A 20,536-nucleotide genomic window follows, 5' to 3' on the forward strand; every position below is an offset into this window, starting at 1 on the left:
TATTAATATTTACCTCATAAAATCTGAACCAACAGTGAAATGGTGAGAAAAAGAAGTTTGAACTCTCTGGGTATGACTTTAAGAGATCTTTTTTTCTTTCTTTCTGTGAAGAAATGTATTTAGGAGATCTTATGGGATTCTATGAGATTCAGTTGCTACATACTCAGTGAAGCTTGTGAATGTGCCATGGCCAGTCTGTCTGGGCTAACTGGTAAGGCAGATTATTCCCTTTCCAATAGTAAAAAGTGGAGCCTTGCAAGGAAATAAATCTGACAGTCTATCTCTAGAGACAGACTGCATAATTCAGAAATGATTATTTTTATGAAATCAGTCCGATATCAAACTTTGCAGGGGGGCAGGGGAAATATAGGGTGACAGAGCAGAAATGATGATGCAGAGAGACACGGTGTCATCCTGAGTTCCATATGGTTTCCCTTGAAAAACCCTTCTGAGGGCTCATGGGTGCACTTTATTATACCTGTAGTACCACTGCTGCCTTACGGAGACAGGAACTACACTGCGACCAAAGGAGATAGAATCAGTGAGGAAGCAACTGAATTGGCAGAATAATTAGATCTATTTATATATTCACCATCCTTATATAGTACATAAGATCATTGCAGTTATTAATGGGGAAGACTGGTCACATCAAGTCCATTCCTGTACAAGAAAAGATAAATGCCCTTCAAGAAAGGGCATAACTGATTAATGTAAAAGTGATGCTTCCATATAAAATAAACATGAGACTATTTCCTGACCCAAATCCCCTTATAAATTTTATTACCGTAGGGTATGTCTAACCTTGCTCCCTAGTTCAAACTAGGGATGCAAATGTAGCTGACAGAAATTGCTAATGAAGCGGGGGTTTAAATATCCTGTGCTTCATTAGCATAATCTCGCCCACATGCTATTCCGCTCACCCGTTGATTCGAACCAGGAAGTGTGCTCTGGGACGCATTAGTTCGAATCAAACCCCTTGGTTCGAACTAACGTTACTCCTCATTTTTGAGGAACAAGTGTAGAAGTACCCTTACATAGCAGCGAATACATCCCTTAAGTTAAATACATCCTTTAAGTCAAACAATATGTCTATTGGTCTAAATGTTCAGGAGATAACAATATAGTTGGCCCTCTGTTCCAATAAATTCTAAATCTTTTCAGTAACAGACTCTTCTATGAACACATCCTTTAAGTCAAACAATATTTCTATTGGTCTAAGTGTTCAGAGTATGATAATATCGTTTTCCCTTCGTTCCAATAAATTCTGTATCTACTCAGTAACAGATTCTTCTATTTTGTCTAGGACTTTTCATGAGGCCCTCATGCAATACTCCCACAATATTATGCCCATTTTTACTAAGAGGAATTACATAACTAGAAAGTAATTTACTACATTAATCTAGTTTTTCTATAAAACTAATGGTACTTAATACAGTGAATGGCTTCTTTATTTTCACACATTAAATAACCTAATTTTACCTTATCTTCTTCATTACTTGGAATAATCAACTACACAATTAACATACAATGTCTGCAACAAAATTCTTTTCCTCAGCAAGCCACTATGGCTAAGAAGATTTATGTTGACCATTTACAGTCTCAAATCGATTTATCAGGTCTTAGAGACCCTGTTCCAAATAATATGAAATTTGGAGCATGACTCTAGAATGGCATTACTACACAGCCAGCCTGATTTCTGGCAAATTGACACAATTAAGTTGGAATCTTGTGTACTGATTTGACCGGGAAGATTATATATCCAATGGCTAAACTAGAATAAATATAAGCTATGATGTCTGTGCTATAGAATTCTTTGGAAGGTTAAAAAAAACTATGAATAAAAATATTTTTGAGGGCTATCTATTTGCTTGACAGGCACAGGTTTTAGTGGATCTCATTCTAAGGTCAATTGCTTCCTCTATCTTTTCTAAACAAGGGTCTTAATTGCTCATACCACTGGCCAACTAAATGGTCATTTCTCACATTTTGAAGCAGATAAATTTGATCAATTAACTCATAAACTCTTAAACTTTAGTAGTTTTATATTATATCTTATATTATAGAGGTGTGTGTGTTTGCTTGCACTTATTTAAATTACAACAGACGTGTAAGAACCTCTTAGTGAATTAAAAAGGTCCTTCCCAATGCAACGTTCACTTGTCTATATCATCCTAAAAGGATATCAAATCTTTCAGATTAGCAATTCTGCTGCTTTTGAAAACAAAACTCCCTTGCCTTAGAATGATAATCTTGTTCCAGCCTGGAGTCTGATCCTGCTGCCTGTTTGTACTTGCTTATTTTCATTTGGCGATTTCTTTCTTCTACATCCATACCACCTGTTGAGTAAAAAAAAATTACATTATTTTTCAATCCTGAGTTTAAAGTGGTACTCATACAATTTCTAACAGAAGCGATACAATCTGACTTTTGCTTAAATAATTGTATACGTATTTCCAGGTAAATAAAAACATTTCAGAATTGTCCTTTGGTGGAAAACCTGGGAGAAAGTCATACGTGCGAGAAATAGTAGAAAAGAATGACGTATTTTAATAATACTTTGACAAATATTTTATTCTCTACAATTAATATTAACAAAACATTCAAATGAGGAGAGAACGTAAATGGAATACAATGTTTCACTAAAGAATAGTGTATTTGTGCAACAGGAGACCTTTATTTAAAGAAAATAAACAGTAATGCAAAGGCACACTTGGACTGAGGTGGAGATAGACATAGGAGATGGAAGTGTTGAGAGTCTCTGGGTTAGGCTAAAAGGGGTAAAAAACAAGGGTGATGTCATGCTAGGAGTCTACTATAGACCACCTACCCAGGTGGAAGAGATGGATGAGGCTTTTTTTAAACAACTAACAAAATAATCCAAAGCCCAAGATTTGGTGGTGATGGGGGACTTCAACTATCCAGATATATGTTGGGAAAATAACACAGTGGGGCACAGACCATCCAATAAGTTTTTGGACTGCACTGGTGACAACTTTTTATTTCAGAAGGTTGAAAAAGCTACCAGGGGGAAGCTGTTCTAGATCTGATTTTAACAAATAGGGAGGAACTGGTTGAGAATTTGAAAGTGGAAGGCAGCGTGGGTGACAGTGATCATGAAATCATAGAGTTCACAATTCTAAGGAAGGGTAGAAGAGAGAACAGCAAAATAGAGACAACGGATTTCAGGAAGGCGGATTTTGGTAAGCTCAGAGAGCTGATAGGGAGGGTCCCATGGGAATCAAGACAGAGGAAAAATAACTGAGGAGAGTTGACAGTTTTTCAAAGGGACATTGTTAAGGGCCCAAAAGCAAGCTATTCTGCTGCATAGGAAAAATAGAAAATATGGCAAAAGACCACCTTGGCTTAACCACGAGATTTTGCATGATCTAAAAATAAAAAAGGAGTCATATAAAAAATGGAAACTAGGACAAATTACAAAGGATGAATATAGGCAAACAGCACAGGAATGCAAGGGCAAGATTAAAAAGGTAAAGGCACAACATGAACTCAAACTAGCTACAGGAATAAAGGGAAACAAGAAGACTTCTTATAAATACATTAGAAGCAAGAGGAAGACCAAGGACAGGGTAGTCCCACTGGTCATTGAGGAGGGAGAAACAATAACAGGAAACTTGGAAATGGCAGACATGCTTAATGACTTCTTTGTTTCAGTCTTCACCGAGAAGTCTGATGAAGGAATGCCTTATATAGTGAATGCTAGTGGGAAGGGGGTAGGTTTAGAAGATAAAATTAAAGAAGAACAAGTTAAAACTCACTTAGAAAAGTTAGATGCCTGCAAGTTACCAGGACCTGATGAAATGCATCCTAGAATACTCAAGGAGCTGATAGAGGAGGTATCTGAGCCTCTAGCTATCATCTTTGGGAAATCATGGGAAACAGGAGAGATTCCAGAAGACTGGAAAAGGGCAAATATAGTGCCTGTTTATAAAAAGGGAAATAAGAACAACCTAGGAAACTACAAACCAGTTAGTATAACTTCTGTGCCAGGGAAGTAATGGAGCAAGTGATTAAGGAAATCATCTGCAAACACTTGGAAGATGGTAAGGTGATAGGGAACAGCCCGCATGGATTTGTAAAGAACAAATCATGTCAAACCAATCTGATAGCTTTCTTTGATAGGATAATGAGTCTTGTGGATAAGGGAGAAGCAGTGGATGTGGAATACCTAGACTTTAGTAAGGCATTTGATATGGTCTCGCATGATATTCTTATCAATAAACTAGGCACATACAACTTAGATGGTGCTACTATAAGGTGGATGCATAAATGGCTGGAAAACCATACTCAGAGAGTAGTTATTAATGGTTCACAATCCTGCTGGAAAGGTATAACAACTAGGGTTCCGCAGGGGTCTGTTTTGGGATCGGCTCTGTTCAATATCTTCATCAACGATTTAGATATTGGCATAGACAGTACGCTTATTAAGTCTGCAGATGATACCAAGCTGGGAGGGGTTGCAACTGCTTTGGGGGATAGGTTCATAATTCAAAATGATCTGGACAAATTGGAGAAAAGGTCTGAGGTAAACAGTATGAATTTTAATAAGGACAAATGCAAAGTTATCCACTTAGGAAGGAAGAATAAGTTTCACACTTGGGCTACGTCTACACTGGCCCCTTTTCCGGAAGGGGCATGTAAATTTCACTAGTCGTCGTAGGGAAATCCGCGGGGGATTTAAATATCCCCCGCGGCATTTAAATAAAAATGTCCGCCGCTTTTTTCCGGCTTTTAAAAAAGCCGGAAAAGAGCGTCTAGACTGGCCCCGATCCTCCGGAAAAAGTGCCCTTTTCCGGAGGCTCTTATTCTTACTTTGAAGTAGGAATAAGAGCCTCCGGAAAAGGGCACTTTTTCCGGAGGATCGGGGCCAGTCTAGACGCTCTTTTCCGGCTTTTTTAAAAGCCGGAAAAAAACGGCGGACATTTTTATTTAAATGCCGCGGGGGATATTTAAATCCCCCGCGGATTTCCCTACGATGACTAGTGAAATTTACATGCCCCTTCCGGAAAAGGGGCCAGTGTAGACGTAGCCATGCAGAATGGGAAGCGACTGTCTAGAAAGGAGTACGGCAGAAAGGGATTTAGGAGTTATAGTGGACCACAAGCTAAATATGAGTCAACAGTGTGATGCTGTTGCAAAAAAAGCAAACATGATTCTGGGATGCATTAATAGGTGTGTTGTGAGCAAGACACGAGAAGTCATTCTTCCGCTCTACTCTGCGCTGGTTAGGCCTCTGCTGGAGTATTGTGTCCAGTTCTGGGCACCGCATTTCAAGAAAGATGTGGAGAAATTGGAGAGGGTCCAGAGAAGAGCAACAAGAATGATTAAAGGTCTAGAGAACATGACCTATGAAGGAAGCCTGAAAGAATTGTGTTTGTTTAGTTTAGAAAAGAGAAGATTGAGGGGGGACATGATAGCAGTTTTCAGGTATCTAAAAGGTATGTCTACACTACAAAGTTAATTAGAAGTAACAGAAGTTATTTCGAATTAACTTTAATAGAGTCTACATAGGCAAACTGTTATTTCAAAATAAGTCTGAAAGAATTGGGTGTGTTTAGTTTAGAAAAGAGAAGATTGAGGGGGGATATGAAAGCAGTTTTCAGGTATCTGAAAGGGTGTCATAATGAGGGGGGAGAAAACTTTTTATTCATCTTGGCTTCTGAGGATAGAACAAGAAGCAATTGGCTTAAACTGCAGCAAGGGAGGTTTAGGTTGGATATTAGGAAAAAGTTCCTAACTGTCAGGGTGATCAAACACTGGAATTAATTGCCCAGGGAGGTTGTAGAATCTCCATCTCTAGAGATATTTAAGAGTAGGTTAGATAAATGTCTGGGATTGTCTAGTCAATACTTGGTCCTGCCATGAGGGCAGGGGAAAGGACTCGATGACCTCTCGAGGTCCCTTCCAGTCCTAGTGTTCTATGATTCTATGATTCTATTTCCAAAGGAGATATTGATCTTATATTCTATTAGGGTGATTTTAGCTCTTTAATATGAAATGACTGATTTTAGTTTCTGTTAGGGTATGTCTACACTTGCACCCTACTTCGAGCCAGGGATGCAAATGCAGGCAATCGAAATAGTCAATGAAGCAGGGATTTAAATATCCCATGCTTCATTAGCATGATCTCGCAGGCATGTTACTCCAAATGTCAGCTGTTTCAAATGGGACATGTTAGTTCGAACCAAAGCCCTTGGTTCAAACTAACGTTACTCTTCAAAAAATTATTTGATTTTCCTCCCACTTATACTGATGTAAATCAAGAGTAACTCCACTGCAGCCAATGGAGTTATACCAATGTAAACAAAAAGAAGGGAGTGGAGAATCAGACCCAATGTTTCTAATTGAAGCAATGTAACTAATAGCATTACCTTTCATAAAGTATTGTGACTAAGTCACATTAGTTTTGACTGGTATACTTCACATACTTAAACTTTTTTCCAAGAAAGATGAAGTTTTGCAAAGGAAAATTTCTTTTCTGAATGGAAAGGGCTGTGTATTAAGCATTGTTGAAAATCTGCCCATTTATTTAAATCTCCTAAACATGGGTTTGGGGGACGCCTAACTTTTTTCTTCCTGTACCACTGAATTCACATGTAAATCCTAACCATGTGTCTTAAGGAGAAATCTTAAGTTGTAAAACAGGTCTATGTGCAGGCCCTCAGAACTATGATTTGAATATCATATAATAATAGTTCTATTGATGGCATTATGTGGTACAAGAGATGCTTGTTGACTACAAAACTTTCAATTCTTAAAAGTAAATTATAGGATGATGGAGGGTGTGGAAAAAAAACTGTCATCAGCATGCCTTCTTGGTCATTAATTTTCCTTAAAAAAAAACAAAACAAAATAACTTAAAAATTGCACACCACAAATATTAATTCTGGGAGTGAAAATCTATACAGGCAGTCCCCGAGTTACGTCGGATCCGCAGTTACAAACGGGGCCCTCTCTCTCCCTGGTCTCCAGCAGACCAGGGAGAGGAAGCAAAGCAGCAGAACACACGGGCAGCGGACAGCTCCCCGTCCCCCTGGTCTGCAGACCAGGGGGACGGGGAGCAAAGCAAAGCCGCGGAGCCCGAGGGCAGCAGGACAGCCACAGCGCATCTGGGCTGTCCCGCTACCCCCGTGCTCCACGGCTTTGCTCCGGACGCCTGTGGTACAGCAGCTGGGGTGCTGCCGGTTGGTCCCGTAGCGCCGCTCTGGGCACTACTGGACCAACCCGGCAGCACCCCAGCTGCTCTGCCCCAGGCGTCCTGATTCAGCCACTGCTGGTCAGTTTCAGCAGCGGCTGAATCAGGATGCCTGGGGCAGAGCAGCTGGGGTGCTGCTGGGTTGGTCCAGTAGCGCCGAGGAGCAGCGGCGCTACTGGACCAACCCAGCAGCACCCCAGCTGCTCTGCCCCAGGCGTCCCCAAGTCAGCCGCTGCTGAAACTGACCAGTGGCTGACTACAGGAAGCCCCTGCCCCGGGCTTCCTGGAATCAGCCGCTGATCAGTTTCAGCAGCAGCTGACTTGGGGATGCCTGGGGTTCTTAAGTTGAATCTGTATGTAAGTCAGAACTGGCGTCCAGATTCAGCCGCTGTTGAAACTGATCAGTTTCAGCAGCGGCTGAATCTGGATGCCAGTTCCGACTTACATACAGATTCAACTTAAGAACAAACCTACAGTCCCTATCTTGTACGTAACCCGGGGACTGCCTGTAGAGAAAAAAGAATGAAGAAGAAGAAAATGCTATTACAAGGATAGAAAGAGCTAATAAAACATACAGGCTACGTCTACACTGGCCCCTTTTCCGGAAGGGGCATGTAAATTTCACTAGTCGTCGTAGGGAAATCCGCGGGGGATTTAAATATCCCCCGCGGCATTTAAATAAAAATGTCCGCCGCTTTTTTCCGGCTTTTAAAAAAGCCGGAAAAGAGCGTCTAGACTGGCCCCGATCCTCCGGAAAAAGTGCCCTTTGAAGTAGGAATAAGAGCCTCCGGAAAAGGGCACTTTTTCCGGAGGATCGGGGCCAGTCTAGACGCTCTTTTCCGGCTTTTTTAAAAGCCGGAAAAAAGCGGCGGACATTTTTATTTAAATGCCGCGGGGGATATTTAAATCCCCCGCGGATTTCCCTACGACGACTAGTGAAATTTACATGCCCCTTCCGGAAAAGGGGCCAGTGTAGACGTAGCCACAGGGTAGGGCTTGTCTAGACTACAGGGGTTTTTTTTGGAAAAAAATAGCCTTTTTTCGAAAAAACTTCACTTGCGTCTAGACTGCAACCACTTTCTTTTGAAAGTAAATCGAAAGAACGCAGCAGTTTTTTCAATCGTGGTAAACCTCATTTTACGAGGAATAACACTTTTTTCAAAAGTACTCTTTCGAAAAAAGGCGCCATTGAATGCAAACTGTGCTTTTTCGAAAAAGAGCTTCTAGACTCGCTTTAAAAGACGCAGCTCTCTTTTTTGAAAAATCTGCTTGTAGTCTGGACGTTCTCTTTCGAAAGAGGCTTGTAGTCTATACGTAGCTACAAAGAAAAACTCTACAAAAAGATAAGTTTAATGTGTCCCACAATGTTTAAATCAGCTACTATATAAACCTGAAACAATAATTGGGAAGCATCAAGGAGCCACACTGATTCTTTGTTAATTTTCTATTTAATTAAAGTGCTTTTAATGATGATTAACTTTATTTTTCAAAAATTATTTTATTTCCTACTTTGAAAAGGGAGATGCAAATGCTTTGATTAATAGATTGAAAGGTAGTTAAATTTCTTGATCATTTCTAACAAGCGCAGCTACATGCATTTTCTCTTGAAATATTTGTCTTCTTTTTCAATGAGAGAAAAAAAGACACTGGTGTCACTAAAGATGAATGAAAATACTCTAACTCCTAGTTAAAAATATTCCATAAAATTGAATACTTTGAAGATTAACCCATATTTTGGTGTTTTTAATTAAAAGGGGGAAAGGGTGTAAGGTAAAATATTAGCATTTTAGTTTAGCACTATTATGAAATCATCATTTCTATTGAACTTGGAAGGATCCACATTCTATCATTCTTGCCATAAAAAGTTGATAGAAGTCAGAAATGGAGAAATATTACCTTTTGATTATAAATCTCAGAAATATTTGTGAGAATATCTGGTTTTTTATATGAACACATGAAAAAGTGAAAGCTACTATGCACAGCTCTATTTCTGTCCTTCTCTAATGAGTTACAAATATATGCCAAGTTCAGAGGCCCTGCTCAAGGCCAATACTTTACTTAATACCCTTACTACAGAAATGGAAGAACTTCTTCTGTTGCAGCAGTACATGTCTACATGGCAGTAGTGCAACTGCCACTTTGGGTTTTAGTATAGACATGTACTTAGCTAGCATAGAGCACCTTCTCCTGATTCTTTGCAGTGAATGTCACTCCTGAAATAGCTGATTAAGTAAGATTATCAATATAAAAATATTTTAAAAGTTATTGTTTATTTTATATTCATATTTATAGACTTATAAAGTAATTATGTGTGGATACTTCTTGTTTATTGAAAAGAGAACTTTGACAACCTATAGTGTTTATAGATTCTCCCTTGAGTTTTCGCATTGTTATTAAATTTTTTAATTCCTTCCTCCAAGGAACCTTCAACTTTATTAGTAAATCAATGAAAACTCTACAATTCCTATTGATGTTGTTCCCTATTTCTGATTTATAGCTGGCTGGAAGATGCTGAGAATTGACAGATATTTTGATCCATATCCTGGTTGGGAGCAAGAAGGGAATGCAGGATGGCTGAATGACCCATGTGTCAAAAACAAAAAGTCAATCATGGTGGTTCATTGCGGTCTCAATAAAAAGAAATATTTATGAAACAATAATCAAAGTAGCCACATGGGCTGTGTCTACACTGGCATGAATTTCCGGAAATGCTTAAAACGGAATACTATTCCGTTTTCAGTTTTTCCGGAAAAGGAGCGTCTACATTGGCAGGCTGCTTTTCCGGAAAAGCCCTTTTCCCGGAAAAGCGTCTGTGGCCAATGTAGACGCGCTTTTCCAGAAAAGAGCCCCGATCGCCATTTTCGCGATCGGGGCTTTTTTCCAGAAAAGACTACTGGGCTGTCTACACTGGCTCTTTTCCAGAACAGTGTTCCAGAATAAGGACTTATGCCCGAGTGGGAGCAGAATAGTTTTTCCGGAATAGCGGCTGATTTTGTACAGTAGAGCATCGTTGCTTTTCCGGAAATTCAAGGGCCAGTGTAGACAGCTCGCAGCTTATTCCAGAAAAGCGGCTGATTTTCCGGAATAAGTGGCCCAGTGTAGACACAGCCCCGGAGAAAAATGAAGCAAAAATTATAAAATGTAGGTTCTTCAGGACTCTTATAAGAGTGCATTCATCAAAATCTGACTTACAATATATTTTAGCTAATATGAAAACATCTTCAATGAATAACTTGTATACACAAAGCAGAAATCAGGGGGTAGTAGAAAGTTCATGATGCAGTCAATCAGCCATGATTTTACTCTGCATGAAAATGATAAGCATAGAGGATCTGTAGGCGTAATTGAGTGCGACAGGCTAAGTTAATCTGTAACCCAATGTGTGGGAATACAGAAGAGAAAAAGTGTGGCTACAGTATCAAGATCTATAGGTGTAAAAAGATTTGTATAGGGAGAGTAGCATTCATTAGCAGTGCTGCTACTTCTGAACACAGCCTGCAGTACTGGGCATGAATCAGCTGCATGTAAGCTATTATAGGCTAAAGTCCCAAACAGATGAAGTTGATAACTATGACAATTTTAAACTTTGCACCTCATCCCAGAATTTTACTGATAACTAATATTCTATAAATAACAGATCCAAAACAGTCAGCAAAGAGCCAAAATAGCTGGCCCTGTGTACCTCCTTCCCAACCCTGGCAGAAAATGTGTGTCCAGAGGAAATAAGCACAGCTGTAGTGTTGCTAAAATTCAGCATGCCAATCTTCAGAATGGCTGCTTAGAGGTGTTTGAAGATAGCCACAGTTTAGAGAAGCCCTGAAAATGTGCCGAGTGGCCCAGGGGCAGGCAGGATAAAGGGCTAGTAAGGTGGTGGGGGCAGGTTCCCATGTGGCCTAAGGACTAGGGCACTCACCTAGGGAGGACTAGGTCATGGGCTCAAATCCCACCTCCCCAGGGTCAGGACAGGACAAGGGACAGCCAGGTGGGCTGAACTGGCTTAGAGCAGGGACCAGATGAACTGCTTCAATGTAGTTTACAATCCAATATTTTGTTTTTATCCTGAATTAAAGACTGATCTATTTCAAAATATTGGGGTTCTAATTTTTATCATGATTTGGAGAAAATGTTTTCCTTATAATAGAAATAATCATAGAAACAAAGAATTGAAAGAAAATGAAAAGGAACCTCAAGAGATCAAGTCCACTCTCCTGAACTCATGGCAAGACCAAGCACCATCTAGATGACCATCTCTGATAGATATTTATCTAAACTGATCTTAAAAATCTCCAAAGACAGAGATTCCACAACCTCTCTAGTAATGCATTTTCACTGTACCTATAGCTTAAAATAAGCTACACAATTTGAGCTACGCAAATTGCATAGTTTATTTCAAGTTAATTTTGAAATAGCTTATTTCAAAATTTGGTGCTGTCTACATAGCACTTATTTTGAAATAAATAGCTATTCCGAAACCTTGCTTACTACTCATAGAATGAAGTTTACCGGGATGTCAGAATAGTGAGTCCACTATATTTTGAATTAATGAGCACACTCAAAAGATGTGGACTAGCTATTATGGGATACCAGAGGAATCCCGAAATAATGCTGTAGAGTAGACATAGCCTAAGCAATTTATTCCAGTGCTTAATCACCCTGACAGTTAGGAATTTTTCCCTAATATCCAACCTTAACCTCCCTTTCTGCAATTTAAGCCCATTGCTTCTTGTCCTATCGTCAGAGGTAACCATTAAGGAGAATATTGTTTCTCTCTCTTCTTTGTAACAATCTTTTAGGTACTTGAAGGCTGTTATCATGTCCCCTTTCGGTCTTCTTCTTTCTAGACTAAACAAACCCAATTATTTCAATCTTTCCTTATAGGTCATGTTTTCTAGACTTTTAATCATAGTTATTGCTCTTCTCTGGACTTTTCTAATTTGTCCACATTTTTCCTGCAATGTGGTGCCCAGAACTGGACACAATACTCCAGTTGAGCCCTACCCAATGAAGAGTAGAGCAGAAGAATTACGTTTTTGTCCTGCTTACTCCTGTTAATACATTCCAGATAAACGATTTTTTTTGCAACAGTGTCACATTGTTAACTCATATTTAGTTTGTTTATATTGAGCCTTATCTAATTTATCTCCAAACCAACTGTTCATAGAGTCAGTTTTTTTGTATTAAAGGAGATCAATTCTCATCTAATTGACATTTGAGTGGGACAATACGAATTTTATTGTCTATTAAGGTCAAATAGAAGTTTCATTTTATAGGAAAAGCCAAAAATGTATTTCCTAGGTTATGTTTTCTACTCCTAATTTTGTATTCATCAAAGGAAATACAGCTCTGTAATACACATTTTGCCTAAATATTGTAGTTTAACATAATATAAGGCAAACATGCTAAGAGATCTTTTAAAAGCTACCCTACCTGTATTCCCATTTTCTGGATCTCCTTTCTTTTCTTCTACAAATAAATGAAAGAACGTGTATACACACACACACACACACACAAAAGAAAAAAAAGAGAGAAAAAGAATGCAGAAACTAACAATAAACATAATAGAAACCATGCATTAAAGTGAATAAAATCCATGAAATTCATTTAAATTCATGGCTTTTGTCAACTATCCAAGTGAAGTGCTGTACACTTAGAAAGTTATTCACTGCATACTATCTTGTATATTTTTGCACCCTTATTAGAGATTTACTGGGGAACCCATGAGTGCTTATTCACTTCCAATCTCACTAACACATTCCATACAAAAGACAGCAAGGCAGGTGTCAAACATAATCCATGTTTCTCATGAATAGTGTATCATATAAAGAAATACCAAAAATGTCCCTTTGCTGCACGTTTTATGAAGCATATATCGGATGCAGTTACGCAAGCAAGAATATTAAATGTCTCGATTTTTTCCCAGTAACTATGTTAAGCCTTCCTTTAGATAACCAGTTCTTGTAGCTCCTACAGGTTACTCTACTATAGTTTATCTTAGAACTGGAGAAAAAAATAAAACAGAAGATACTAAAGGCAATCTACAGCTCTCAGCTTTTGCACATACTTCCTACTGACTGATGTCAATGGACATTTTGAATGTAGATCAAGAGCTGATATGTACCTAAGTGTTCTTGAAACAGGAAATGAAAATTAATTTATCCAAAAGATATGCCAATGCATACAATATCTTTGAAATCTTTTGGCAATTAATTATAAGCATTCAAAATCAAAAGGACATTTACTTTTACTTAGAATTAAAAGTATATTTATTCTTCAACTCAACCCCTCTCTTTTTCATCATAAACTAAAATAAAATTAATTAAAAACAAAACCGCACCAAAACCAAAACATTACCAACAACAAGCAAACAAAAATCATTGAAATATCAATGGACAAAAAACCTCTTGCAAGTTACAAATCCTGAATACTTTTTATTGTTCAAATTTTTAAACATTCCACTTATTAGGGAAGGGTTTCCACATTACTGTTATTTATAGTGCATAGACCACCTCTGTACCAACAACTCAGAACAGGGTCAAGGTAACTGAGCACCAGGCAAATATATGCTTTTGGAAGTTGGAATGAAGGAAAAGCATGGTGAATCACCCTTTGATGCAGTCCATCTGGCATTCACCTTTCTGTGGGAGACCAGCTCTGCGGGTCATTGTGGAGGAGAACATGGCAAGCTATCGTTCTACTATGCTATTCTAGTATACTGCAAGGGGTATTAATATTCTTGGTCCCTGTGTAAATGTGCAGGTTTAGTGGGACGTTCTTTTCACCTCCTATTCAGGCTATCATTAGCTACTGCAATACAATTGTTTTTTTCATCAAATTTACATGAACATACATTAGATAGGTGACTGTGAAATGAATGGGGAACTTTGCTTTATGCATGTTGTTGAATTATACTAATATCAACCTGATAAGGAGAAAATCTAAACTTTTAATTCCAAAGGAAATGACTATGATTAAAACATAAAAATAATTGAAACATAAAAATAAACTAAAAGTTCTTCAGAAATACAAATTATGGCCAAGCAATAGCAGCAACCTCTCAATAGATATTTCAGCACTTAGGTCATTTTCCAATCCCAAAAGAAAAAAATATAAATATCTTATAATGTATTTTTCTAAACACTTAAAGCTAAAATAAAGGATGTAACTACAGTAACTATGATCAAATTAGCTCCTAAATCCACATTTAGGTGCCTAATTAAAAAAAAATAGGAGGCTGATTTTCAGAGGTGCTGAATACCCACAACTTCCACTTCACTGAGGTGCCTCAATACTGGTTTAGGGACCTAACTTTAGATACCCACTTTATTATGTTAGACAAAACCACTGTAAGTTACCACGCTCATTTTCATACAATGTAGAAAATGCAACTTACTTTATAAAGAGTATAATAGCAACTTTGTATTAAAACAACTCTCTAAAATGATACTCTTCTTAAAACAGCTAGATATTTTACAAGAGTTTTGGTCTTATTTTTAAGTGTTTGTTTCAAATAGCAAAACTAGGACATATTGACAACTCTGTACTCCTTTGACAAGCAATAAGAAAGAGTTAAGATTCCTTGGGTTCTTAAAGCATTCTAACTAACTCAATTTCCACTTTTATTTCCCCTCTCTTTTATCCCTCTTTGTGTTCCTAAAAAATATTTCACTGCACACTTAACTCCTGATTCAAGAGAGAGACTGGCTCTTTGCCACTACTTTTATTCATATCCCATGAATATCACATACTTTACAACAGTAAACTTTTCCTAAGAATAGGCCAGCTGAGGCCTTTAAAGACAGCCTGCAAGGAAACTAACACTGCATTTCTGGAACAAGCATATTGACTAAACTATTCATTCTACCTGAAAGAGCATGATGCAGGGGTAAGAAGATTGGCAAACCTCATTTATATTCCAATTTGCATTGTAAATCTGTCCTGATGCTCTTTATTCCTGCAAAGAGACTGCTGGTGCTGACTGGTTTTCATGATTTTTGTACTACAGTCAGGGGCTGTACAGACAAAGTAGGCAAAAGCTATTTCAGCAAGACTTACAGATATCTGATCCCTTATCTCTGCAAAGATTTTATGTGCACCTATTCTTTCCAGGGGGATTATATATTTATCATAGCTATAACCCACATACAATCTGAGCTCAGATAATTTGAGTAGCTGTAGAAGGAAGAAGTTAAATGTTTCTGTATAAGAAACATTTTTTTAAAGAAATATCTCTTTTACTATTTTTAAAGGAAATTTAAAGGAGATTGAAGAGTTAATTATAACACACGCAGGGAAAAGGTGGGATGAAAACTCTTTAGGTCAGTGGTGTCCCATAGGACACCACTATCTGAGAACAAGCCAACATGTATGTTCTATCTGAGAACAAGCCAACATGTATTTTCTTGGCCTCAAATTGATATATTAAAAAAAACCCGACACCATGGGATATTTCTCAACAATTACAGCAATTTCTATCACAGTTCTTGAAACATATTAATGTTGTTACTTTAAATTAACTTCAATTTGTAATATAAGTAATACTACTTAGTAAAACCACTGAAGGGAATTTGGTGATCCTAGATCAGAGATATGGGGGAATCACAGCTGTGATTGGCTGCGGATTGCCATCACAGCTGTGATTGGCTGCGGATTGCCATCCCAGCCAATCAGAGGTGTAATTACCAACACCTGCAGAGGTGTAGGTAAATATAGTGGAAGCAGCCCACCAGTGGCTAACACTGGTGAAACATCACTCCTTTATTGCCCACCCCATCCTACTCACTAGAACCACAAGTTCAAAAAATGATAGGGTCAACTCAGATCTATATTCTTCTGGACCAGATACATTGAGGTGGCAAATTATCTTTTGGATGAGGCTTTAAAAATGAGGTCCTGACTGCGCTAAGTGCTGTATACTTACAGTAGAAAGGTGCAATACTTACTCAGAAGAGTTACTAGCTTATGTAATGCAAGACCCAAATGAGTGTTACAAACATTAAGAGGAAGTAGAAGAGAAAAGACAAGATAAGTGTGCCAGTACAGTGGCCTGTAATATGCAAAACTGGATAATTCAGTGGCCGATCATATTGCTGCCGGATGGCAGAACTAGGTGGACTCCTATTCCTGTTCTGCCCTTGTTGGAACCTTCTTCTTAGACATTATATAAAACCATTTTTAGCAGCGTTAGAAGCAAAATCTAAATCCTTAATAGTACAGATCCAATTCTCATCTATTTGGATGTATTGCCTCTTTGAATGTACCTGTAAAACCCCCGTGCTTGGTCATGATGTCTGAAAAATGGAACTTCTCTCTATGTACTATTTCACTACTGTTATATTTCCCCCAGCAGTGGTGGCTCCAAAGAAGACAAAAGCCTACGCTAGCTGCTAGCCATTGTAATTACTCCTTTAGTTTTAAGTGGTAGATGTTTATGCTGTATTGCTGAAGAGTTAGAGTTCAGGTCTTTCTGATGACCCTAGAGGAAATATTGCAACTACACACTACATATTTTTTTAAACAAATCGACAAACCAAACAACACTAGGAAATTACCAGAAACTAATGTAGTGATATGTTATTAAATTTGCAAAATCAAGCTCTCAAAAGTTTTGAAATACCAGAAGTAAGATTACCCATGCAACCCAAGTTCTGTCTCTGTGTGTATTCATTACAGTACAGTCTTGAATTACATGATCACATACTATTTTGTCCATGGGACTCTTGCTTCATTGAGTCTACAAGATGGACAGTGCTAAGACAAATGTTCAATATTTCTTTTTTATTCTCTTCATACAGTGTGTTGCCCCTGATTTTATTTAGTGTTCATCAAACAAAATCTGCACTGAATATGGAATTATTAATTTCCTGACAGGGTTTTCCATGGCACTCATCATTGAATTGTCCGAGTGCTTCACAAATGTTAATTTAGCTCTAAAACTCCCCTTTGACATACAAAACTTTTACCACTATTTTACAAACACATGGAGCATACGAACAAAATTTGCAAATGTTGACTAATTATGGTGCATAATTTTTCAAGTACTTATCATTTTATAGTTTCAAAGCACTGTACAGATAATAAATAAATGTCCCAACACTTCTGACTGAGAGGTTGCTGATTAAGAATTGCAGATAGGGAACTGAGCTAGAGTGGCACAGTGAACTAGTTAAGGTTACACAGGGAATCACTATCAGAGTCAAGATTAGATTTACCGGTCTCCTGACTCCCAACTGTGTGCACATTCCTCAAGATACTGTTTACTTGCTGCAAAAGGTTCCACAGGCCCCACTTACTTTAGCTGCGATTGTGAGTGCTCAGCACTTGTGAAAATCAGGCCCTAGATGTCTCATGATGAGTTACCAGAACATGAGGAACAAACAGTAGAAATCTAGTTTTAGTATGTGGCAGAGGTAATGAGAAAATCAAGCTTTCCAAGATGGCACTCACTTCATGTAATCACAAGATCATCTTTTCTCTACCTTATTCTTTAACACTTCCAAATTTCTAGAGTAAATATGATGCAGTACTACACATTTCAGCCTCATTCACCACACAGCCCTAATGTATTTAGTGAAATCTATGCATTCTGTGCACTGAATAATGCTGAATCCTTTGGAAAAAAGTAGTATGTCATCATGTAATTAAAGACTGAATCATAATGCATACACACAATAGGGCAGAAAAAAGGTTGCATGATCTACCTCAATTCTGTCTTTTTGTAACTTTTGAAAGCTTAATTTTGTTTCATAAAACTGGTTAAATGTAGTTTTATTGTCTGCAATATACTATACAGCTGGAATGATAGACAGAATTCAAATTGGCTAAGAATTTCTGTCCTAGATCATTTGCATTCATACTTTTCTGAAAAAAAATTATCTAGGCCTTGTCTCTGACTAAAATGAATGTTGAACTATGGGTTACTAAGTCATCTACTCATGAATTATGGGTGATACGTTCACATCTGAGTATGTGAAAACAGTGTTGTCAATTAAGACTATATCATAGAATTACAAGAAATGCCCACACTTGTGTCTGACTTTGTGCCTAGAAAGAAATCATTTGTTTACCTTCACATAAATAAATAATTGAGGAAAGCTAGATTTCACAGAATCATAGAACTGGAAGTCACCTGAAAATGTCTTCTAGTCCAGTCCCCTGAATTCCAGGCAAGAACTAAATATTATCTAAATTGTTTATCCATCCTGATCTTAAAAATGTCCTATGATGGAAATTCCTCAATCTCTGTAGACCAGTGGTCTCCAACCTTTTTACACCCAAGATCACTTTTTAAATGACAGACCAAGCCAAGATCTACCGCCCCGCCCCTTCTTTGAAGCCCTGCCCCTTCCTTGAAGCTCAGCAAGGGTGCACCACGCTCCAAATGGGCTGGCGCAGAGGAGAAGCTGCCTGGCCAGCTGGCTGTGGCCTTCAGCCCAGAGGAGGCTGGACTGCGCTCCAGCACAGCTGGAGCCTGACGCAGCCTCCCTGGGCTGAGAGCAGGGCAGCCGGGCTGGAGGGAAGAGAAGCAGCTGCCCGGCCAGCTGGCCATGGCGCTCAGCCAGGGTGCACCAAGCTCCATGTGGGCAGGAGCAGAGAAGTCACCGATCAGCTGGAGCGCAGGGCAGCCTCTTTCAGCTGAAAGCCACAGTCAGCTGGCTAGGGTGTTTCAACCCTCCTGACCTCCCAGCTCCCACCATTCCTCGCAGCTACTCACCTGTGGTGTTGCTCGGTGAGTAGCTGCTCCTCAAATGAGGAAATCTAATGTAAATGTACTGCACAGGCACGCAGTTCAGAAAGGGCTCAAGAGCTACTCTTAAAGCCCCTAAGATCTACCGGTAGATCGTGATCTACTGGTTGGTGACCATGGCTGTAGACAATTTATTCCAATGCTTAACTGCTCTGACAATGAGGATGTTTTTCCTAATGTCCAACCTAAACCTCTCTTGCTGCACTTAAAGCCTGTTACTTAAATGGGCTTATTTGTAGGACTGTGACCTCTCTGGGCACATGCTCTACAGCAGGCTTGGTGGATCTCTTGTACACTTATTTAAATGCAGTAGCTGAGGACCCAGTAGCCACAAGCCCTTTGCTATGTTTTCACTTAATAGTAGGTTGTGAGGGAAGGGAGGCAACTCTGGGAGGAGGCTAGTCCTCAGCCCCACCACACACCCCACCCATTCTGAGGAGTGGAACTGGCAGATGACCACATTCCAAAATTCATTAAAGGGCCCCCCTGCAAAAATTATTGCACACCCTGATCTAAAGTCCCAACTCCAATGTCTTTTATTACATAAAAACCTCTCATTTTGCTTGTTGTTTTTAATGTCTGGCCATCACAGCTGTGAAGATAACACTTGAAAAACTGAACCCCAAAGACTCAAAACATTAGAATGGAACATCTGTTAGTTTTAAAACATTGTGATTTTTAAGCCAGGCTTCTGATTTCAGAGTCCGACTTACAATTTTTGAAGTATTTGACAATATTGCGGCTTACAGTGAGCTCTCAGGGTATGTCTACATTACCCTCCTAGTTCGAACTAGAAGGGTAATGTAGGCATACCGCACTTGCAAATGAAGCCCGGGATTTGAATTTCCCGGGCTTCATTTGCATAAGCGGGGAGCCGCCATTTTTAAAACCCCGCTGGTTCGAACCCCGTGCTGCGCGGCTACACGGGGCACGAACTAGGTAGTTCGAACTAGGCTTCCTAGTTCGAACTACCGTTACTCCTTGTGAAATGAGGAGTAACGGTAATTCGAACTAGGAAGTCTAGTTCGAACTACCTAGTTCGCGCCCCGTGTAGCCGCGCTGCACGGGGTTCGAACCAGCGGGGTTTTAAAAATGGCGGCTCCCCGCTTATGCAAATGAAGCCCGGGAAATTCAAATCCCGGGCTTCATTTGCAAGTGCGGTATGCCTACATTACCCCGCTAATTCGAACTAGCGGGGTAGTGTAGACATACCCTCACTTTCCTAGGACTTTCTCTCCACCTGACTCCTCTTCTGTCCATTCCCAATCCTTAGTTAGAAGACCAGAAATGGCTCTAGTCAATCCTTCCCTACTCTTTTTAAAGGATAAGTTGCAATTCAGCTGTTACAGGTCCCAGAAAAGAAATATGTTCCCAAACCTCCATTTCTCCCCCCGGCCCCCAAAAAGGGGATGAGTCATTAATCTCCCTCCCCTCACGACTTACTATTAAAAACAGCAGCAGTTATTGGGCAATGCTGCTTATTTCCTTCCCCACCCATCCTGAGAAAGACATAGCCGCTCCCTAGCCTCATTCAGCCCATTTGTGCAGGAAAAAGTTCTGTCCACCTTACCCAAACAGGT

The 20,536-nt window shown here is 39.2% G+C and overlaps 1 protein-coding gene across 1 annotated transcript in view; it reads right to left on the reverse strand.

Annotated features, from left to right (window-relative positions):
* The window catches only part of RIMS2 (regulating synaptic membrane exocytosis 2), a 517,795-nt gene that overhangs the window by 131,668 nt on the left and 365,591 nt on the right, over positions 1-20,536 (reverse strand). The window contains exon 20 of the mRNA XM_075920242.1: positions 2,236-2,336. Within this exon, the coding sequence (XP_075776357.1) occupies positions 2,236-2,336 (101 nt within the window). The remainder of the gene's footprint in view (positions 1-2,235; positions 2,337-20,536) is intronic.

The sequence above is a fragment of the Pelodiscus sinensis genome, chromosome 2, assembly GCF_049634645.1.
Source record: "Pelodiscus sinensis isolate JC-2024 chromosome 2, ASM4963464v1, whole genome shotgun sequence".
NCBI lineage: Eukaryota > Metazoa > Chordata > Testudines > Trionychidae > Pelodiscus > Pelodiscus sinensis.